This window comes from Genypterus blacodes, unplaced genomic scaffold (genome assembly GCF_046128005.1).
Source record: "Genypterus blacodes isolate CSIRO-AG114 ecotype Tasmania unplaced genomic scaffold, CSIRO-AGI_Gbla_v1 ptg000028l_1, whole genome shotgun sequence".
Lineage (NCBI taxonomy): Eukaryota > Metazoa > Chordata > Actinopteri > Ophidiiformes > Ophidiidae > Genypterus > Genypterus blacodes.
This window is the reverse complement of record NW_027466841.1, coordinates 2707235-2715189: the sequence shown is the minus strand read 5'-3', so window position 1 is coordinate 2715189 and position 7955 is coordinate 2707235. Positions and strand designations below refer to the sequence as shown.

Genomic DNA, 7955 nt, shown 5'->3' with positions numbered 1-7955 from the left:
TACTCGAATAGACAGAGAAAAGTAAGTAAGGACTGATGACTGGTGGGCAAATTATAATTGACTATTTTCTTCGACAGATTCGACTTAATAACAGCTCTGCTTCTTGCTCAGCCCCCACCCTCACCTTATGTCACTCAGACATATCCATCATTTCTAATATAGACTATAGAAATGTCTGGCTCCTCTCCCTGCCCCCAACTCTCCATCAAAACGGACTAGGTGAAGAGAGCTGAAGATGAAGGAAGGAAGAAGAGAAAAGAAGACTGCAGGTCCAGGTGGCACCAGTAGAATCCACAATTATCAAGGCCTGTGTAGACAAGCTGTGTGGGGTTGTCAAGTACATATTCAACCTGAGCCCAAGTCTCACATGACAAAAAGTTGAAAACAAGGCACTGCTGTGGCGGATTACAAACAATGCAGTTTACAGTGTACGCACCTGTCTTGAGGTCAAGTGATGCCTAGATGAACATCATTTGTCTAGTTTATTCTTGAGGTGTTTCCACTTTGGATGTACTCCTACAAGTTTGATTTGCATAATGAGTTTGTGTCTGGATGTTCCCATGGACACAGATATTTGCGTGTGCAGAGCACAGGTTAGTACACTATAGTGAGATTGTATCGTACTATAAAAGTATAAATCCTTGTTGCTGTTGACTCGTTGGTTGACCAATTGTTCGACATGCAGAAAAGGTGAAGATAAAGCCTCATTGGTAACTTACTGAGGTCTTGTATGATGTTTTTCCACATAACACATGGTCAAGAAAATTAAAATGCAGTTTTTTTGACTCCATATACAATAGTTATTAAAGATCATTAGTTTATAATTTTAATAAACATTATACAGTGTTTAATAATAATAATAATAAATAATACAGATCAAATATAATCAATTATCATATATTGATTAATTATAATGATTATTATCGCTGTAAAGTGTATTTGTTTGCCAATGTCAGTTGTTAGTTTCTTTGTTGTGAGGTGTATATGTGTTGTATGTATCTACTGTTGATGGTATAAAAGAACGTAAGGAGGAATTGGGGGACCATGAATGTCCAAAGTAAACATGACCAATGCTCACAAAAGCTGTTCAGATTTCTTGGCCAAAGTGTTGGTTGAACAGATTAATTGATTGATTTGTGATACATTTATTTTTGAATGAAATCCTTTATGGATGCATTTTATGTGGTTTGCTTCATTCACTGCCATCTGCATTGAAGTACTTGCAACCATGTCCTGGTTTCTTCAGGCAGCATTTTCTCTCCTCTTTCTTTGGAAGTGTTTTAAGGTGAATGTGAGTAAACATTTTAAAATCAAGAAATCACTCAGCAGCAATGTCCCCTCGGTTTTATTTATTTTATCTCTATTTGGTTTGACTTGGGAATATATGAATGTATCATTTTCATTGGTGTCACTCACACCTGTCAGTTAACAAATGTACACAAATATATAAGGAAAGGCATTAGTTTAATCATTTCCGTTCTCTCAATGTTGAATAAACAAGTGATGTTGTGTGAGAAAAACACAAAAATGTCTTTATGTCATGAGTCAGTCATGTATGGGAAATATATAGGCTTAGCCACATAGTGGCAACATATTGTGGGGCTTAGTCTTCATCATCAAACACATCAGCGACAGTCCTGTGGAAGGAGACAAGAAAAGGTTAGTACCTGTTGTCAATTTGAAGCAGCTTTAGCTCAGTGAAAACACAACTTACTTGTAGATTGATCCAGTCAATTCATCAAGAAAACCACCTGAAGAAGAAGAGGCCATATCATGAACAAACATGTTAACACTATTATCACAAACAATGTTACTACAGGGTTTCTACACGCACATGCTAATTAAGTTCCAAAGCGTTACTCTGAATTAATATTATGTGTTTGCTGGCAGCCTGTATGTGGCAACTGTCTCATTATACACTTTCTCAATATAATGAAAGTAACTCATTCTGAAGACACATATACTGTACATGATCATTTTAGTTATAATGAAACATTTTCAAAATTATTAAAAATGTTTATGTCTCTCTGTGGCAGTTCGGCTTCAACTTACCAGGCTGGCAAAGATTTTGGCAAATGGGACAAACATGGCAGAAATTGCATTTCTGAAAAAGAAAGAAAGAAAGAAAGAAAGAAAGAAAAGAAAGAAAGAAAGAAAGAAAGAAAGAAAGAAAGAAAGAAAGAAAGAAAGAAAGAAAGAAAAACACTGTTAAGATATACAGTCCTTTGGCAGTCACAGCAAATTGTTTTGTCTTGACCTGAGCCTATTTGCAGATCCTGATTCTTGCCTGTATTTAGCTTATTTTGTATTTCAGCATGTGACCTCTGACCTTTAGCGTGCCTCAGGTTTCAGCCTGCTTCTCTTTGTGTTTTTGCTCTGTACTTCTCGACTGGGTGCCTGTGTACGACCGTAAGCTTAACGTAGACCCAGATTAACCTCAGAGGTTCACCTCCTTTAAACCCACATTGTGACTTATTTTTGGTTTTATCACTATTATTTTGTAATCACCGCGTGTTAGAATTAGTGATGTGAATAGTGCTGAAGACATACTGAATATGTTACCACTAAAGTGATTTACACAAAAAATTTATAACTACACTTTAAAAAGTTATTACATGGCATGTGGGAGTGTGATAACGTGTTCTGCTCACCTTGCAGTCATCACAGTGTTCTGACTTGTCTCCTTCTTCACAAGGGCATTTATCACACTCATCACAGTGCTGGGAAAGGACACAACAAGAGAACAGGTGAGAGAACAGGACAAGCGAGAGCGCAACAACTCATCCTTATCGTTATCATCAGACATACCTCACAGAATTCACAGTATGAGCAAACAGAGCCTTCGTGATAATTGTCTTCGTCGTCGTCGTCGTCATCGTCGTCATCACCACCAGCTGCATGTAACAATAATGTAAGAACCTCAAATTATTAGGAAAGATAATATCACTAAATAAACTGAAAAGAACCAGAATCATTACTGCTCATAATAGTCCACCAATATCTCATATTACAATGATACATTAGTAGTAATATGTGTTTCACAATGAAAGTAATAATGAAAGTCATTAATGTGGATCAAAATAGTTTAAGACAAACTCCATACAAAATAGGATTTGTCTTTTCTTTTTTTTTATCTCCATGATCTGCATCACTGAGAAAATGACTAAAAGTGATGCTGTCTCCTGGAAGCTTTAGTTAAGTTCCAATAACTGCAGCATGATGGAATTAGTAGTGGTAGGTTTATGTTTTACAAAATATATAGACTTGCACCATTGTCATGCAAATGTGTTGTACCTCAGCCTGCAATCTTTCCTTAACATTTTACCCTCACCACAGAGTTGAAGAGTGTATTGTGATCAGTCCCGTGTGTGTGTGTGTCTGTGCACACAACTCAGAAAAGACTAGCCAGATTGGCTTTGTAATTTTTATAGTAGAAGAGGAACGGATCCAGATGATGATGAGTTTGGTCGAGTGCCACAATCTGGGACGGAGTTTCAAGTCCAAGTGTTTGAATTTGAAATTTTTTCCACAAGCTTCACATAATTCCTATACTCAAAATCTAAAACATTAGCCCTTATAATTTCCATCTCAAACTGTTTACCAGAACATAACCTGATCTGACTGTTGGTCTTGGTTGGACTAATATCAGACCATCGCTGTGCACGTAAAGATAACTTGTGTTATGACTAACTACAACAACAGATACTCACAGGTTTCAGATGTCAGAAGTTCATGGTACTGCTCTGCATACAGGTAATACTTCAACACATTGTCACAGATTTGACATATGATGCCTCTAATATAAACGCTAACATTCTCCGCTTGTGTAACAAGTCAGGTACAAAGGTACTAGCTTGAATAAAATCTACAAGATTTGCATCAATTAAATTAATGATCATCTGATTTATTTCATGATTGAAAGTAGGGTTAAAGACATTTGCACAGTGTGTTTTTCCGAATGTGGGTGTTCACAGTTGAGACAAACAAGAAAACAAAAACCATTTCATCTCGCGATAATAAGACTTTTGCTCAGTTACTTCCTCTAATGCAAGAGATGTTTCTCTCTTTACCCAAAGACTCTCTCCCCAAGGTTTGAAAAATGATTTCAACAAATCCAGTGTTGTAACATTTCATAACAAAACAGGTGCCAACTGTTCAGCGAGGGTTCACAAATTATTTAAAATTTTACAGTCCCAAATGGGCATTCAGAGACAAGATTGCATACAAATAAAATACTTTGATTACTGTAAGTGATGCTGAAAAAGGCATAATTTATCTAATTCTTAAGAACATTGGTTTTAGAAAATCTCAGACAGTACAATGATTGCAGTGATTTGCATAGATACAGTGATAGGTGTACTGTTACCTTATCTGTGCAATTTTACAAATGCACACAGCAGAGTTGAAAAACAGGTTCTTTTCATTACAACAGACATGTAAATGCTCCACAGAGAAAGAAAGAGATTGAGAGATATGGAAAAAGAGAGAAACTTTTATATCTTACAAATTATGAATTTCAGTACTGGCCCTCCTTCCACCTCTCCTCAGCTCTTTATTATCCCTCTGTCTGTTTGTCTACCATCGCCACCCCCCATATCACTGTCTCTCTTTCTTTCTCTGTAGTTTCATATATAGACACAAATGTTGATCCAAAACAAATGAAGATCACATGGAGGAACCATTCTTTCCAACGAAACACAAATCTAAAGAAAGTGTCCTCTGTGAAATAGGTTTTTTGTTCTTTCTCTCTCTCAAATCAATGCTTCTGCAGTCCTCAAGTTCATATCTAGTGTACTGTACGAAGGACTTCGGACAGTTGGACTTCAGATGGACCAGTTCAATTTCCCCAGAGTGCTCATAACTCTAGTTAAGCAGGGAAAAGAACAGAATGTCAGAGACAGAAAGGATAAGGGACAGCTGGAAAGGGTGAAGGAAGGACTCAAGACCTATGTACTCTGATTGAAATATGAGATAAGAACTGACAAAGAGATGATGAGGTTGTAATGAGCGATATGACAAGGGGAGGAGCTCACAATTTGATTGTGAGCTCCTCCCCTTTTCGCTCACTGCAATGAAATTGTAGGTACAGACATTTGCATCTGGCATTTGCACTTAATAAATTGCAGGGATTTTTTAAGTGACATGCTTAGCAAGCTTAGCATTGCAAAGCTCTTGGTCACTTGGAGTAACATTTCTGCTTACAGCAAGAAACTTTATGTTATGGCACAGCCCACCCTAAGCCCAACTGAGTGAGGTATAGTTTTTACACTTCAAATGAAGCTCAGTGCCTGTCGCCTCAAATTGTGGTTTAAAATGTTTCAGATGCAAATGTCACATCCAGACAAGGGTATGGGCACACACTCTGTTTCATAATGAATAAGTGAAAACTGTATTTTAAAGGGACTGACCTTCGTGATCATCGTCATCGTCGTCGTCATCATCGTCGTCATCATCATCGTCGTCATCATCATCGTCGTCATCATCATCGTCGTCATCATCGTCGTCGTCATCATCATCATCGTCGTCGTCATCATCATCATCATCATCATCATCATCATCATTGTCGTCATCATCGTCGTCGTCATCATCGTCGTCGTCGTCATCGTCATCATCATCGTCGTCGTCGTCATCGTCGTCGTCATCATCATCATCATCATCATCATCATCATCATCATCATCGTCGTCATCATCATCATCATCATCGTCATCATCATCATCGTCATCGTCGTCATCGTCGTCATCATCATCATCATCATCATCATCATCATCATCGTCATCATCGTCATCGTCATCGTCATCGTCATCGTCATCGTCATCGTCGTCGTCATCGTCATCATCGTCGTCGTCGTCGTCGTCATCATCGTCATCATCATCGTCGTCGTCATCGTCGTCATCATCATCATCATCATCATCATCATCATCATCATCAGCCATCAGGCCTTGCTCAGATCTGAGCGGCAGGTCCTGAGCCTTGGCAAGAGGAGCCAGTGGAGTATGGAAGGAGCAAAGCAGCGCCAGCAGCAGCGCAAGGATCAAGCTCTTCAGTGATGCCATGTTCACAGCCAACAAAACCGGGACTACTAATGAAAAAGAACCCTGTAGTCACTGCAGGAGTCCAGCACTGCAGCTCTGTGCCTAACTGTCCCTCTCACACTCACTTTCAACCACAGTCACACGTGCACACACCCACAAACACTGCTACAAACAAAGAAGGGACACCAGTTGTAGTTGTATCCAGCAGATGTAGTCCAGTGGACTGGAATATTCCAAGGAGAAATCCACACCCTCTTCTTGAGAAAATGATCCTTGGAAAAGCAGGCGTCCTCTTTTTGAACCACAATAAGACAAAGGTGTCTTTTAGTCCAATGTAGCAATTGTTGTGATCAGGTAAGAGTGCAACAAAAAGCTCTATGAAGAGCTGTCAGTAACTGGTCAGTGCTGGGGACACAGACCGCAGAACTAATGTGTGACCCACAGAGGAAGAGTGAGACCAACCTATGAGGGATAAGATGAGAAGAAGGGGGGTAGTTAGACTGACTGACAGGGGCAAATGGTGGGCAGGCCTGCAATATCCATAAGTTAATGAACTCAGAGTGGAGGGGAGTGATTAGAGAGGTGATATAAGGAACAAGTAAAGCATACTTAGTTTCCCATCATCATCAAGTGTTCATGTTTAACTTTAGAGAAGTGTGACAGAAGTAGGCCAAGGAAAGGATGACCTTATATTGTAAGAGCAGGGAGGAGGGAAAGTTGTATAGAGTTGAAATGCAGGGAGCTGTCTCTGCACTGTTTGAGATACAGACAGACAACTTGTTTAAACGTTCAAATTTTGAAGAAGGTGGTAGAGGCTGAGCCGTACAAGCTGCAGTGCCTGAGCATTGGGGAAGGTTGGTTGGTCTGCCCTTCTCCTTTTCTATTTTGCACACTCATTTTTGCTCTTGTTTCTCCCTCAGGTCAAATTGTAAACCTCACAAGATATAAATATTTTCTAATATAAAAGTAATAATGATGTAATAGGTAGCATTGACATTTGCTAAGCATTTATGGGAAATATTGCAGCCTCAGGCTGCCATTGGTGATTGTTGGTTATGGATCTGAGGTATCTGACTGTTTCTGAACTAATTTGACCAGTATTTACAGTCATACATTGTGCCAGACACTGATCTCCAGCTCTCTCCTGGTCTATCCCGCCCCCTGTATTCTGCCCCTAAAATAGTTGGTTTGTGCAGGAGTTGACAGCCGCACTATTTAAAACCATGCACTGCTAGAGTCAGTGTAATATGACCTTGCTTGGCTCTGTCTGAGTGGGACCAACACAGCACCCCTCACCCACCCTCACTTTGTAGCTACACACATATGAAGAAGTACATACATACAGCACTGGAGGCGTTTTGTGTTTTTACATTGATGTGATACGTGCCAGTGTATTTTCATGGTCATTGTCTCCAATTAATCTGTATCCTAAGACCCAGATAATATATTAAATCAAATTCCATTGAAAGGGTTAGGGTAAGGGGCTTAGGGCCTTAACAGATCTCTCATGTGATGTCATGGTCCTTCAGTACTTCTCCAATAAAATTAGGTAAAAACTTCCCAGATAAACTTGGAGCTCAGCACAGATCACTTCAGAGGTCCTACAGGACTGAAGACAAATAGAAAAAGAAAAATATAAAAACCCACTAAACACGGCAAAAATTTAAGCATGCCATTTAAACTATGGAACATGTGTTGGGCATGTTTTTATAGGTTATAGATCTGGTTCAGATCTTTATCTAGTTAAAACAGTATTGTTTTTTTAAAAAGATGTGTTGGATGACTGGAAAAGCCTGGTGTGTTCAACACACAGCAGACACAGCTTTATGAACCTGTTAGATCAATATCACCATTTACGCGTTTAAGGGTTCGGGTTAGGAGCAGATCTTTTTTGGAGGATGAGTGTCAGAACATATTGGTAG

General features: G+C 39.2%; 1 protein-coding gene across 1 annotated transcript; it reads right to left on the bottom strand.

The window, feature by feature from the left end:
- Positions 1 to 1341: 1341 nt before the first annotated feature.
- LOC142993496 (uncharacterized) lies at positions 1342 to 6761 on the bottom strand. The gene is made up of 6 exons (XM_076144254.1): positions 5409 to 6761; positions 2809 to 2894; positions 2652 to 2720; positions 2053 to 2104; positions 1715 to 1751; positions 1342 to 1637 (listed from the first exon to the last, which is right to left on the bottom strand). The coding sequence occupies exons 1-6, from the start codon at positions 6052 to 6054 to the stop codon at positions 1604 to 1606; spliced, it is 924 nt and encodes a 307-aa protein (XP_076000369.1). The 5' UTR covers positions 6055 to 6761; the 3' UTR covers positions 1342 to 1603.
- Between the last annotated feature and the right edge of the window lie 1194 nt (positions 6762 to 7955).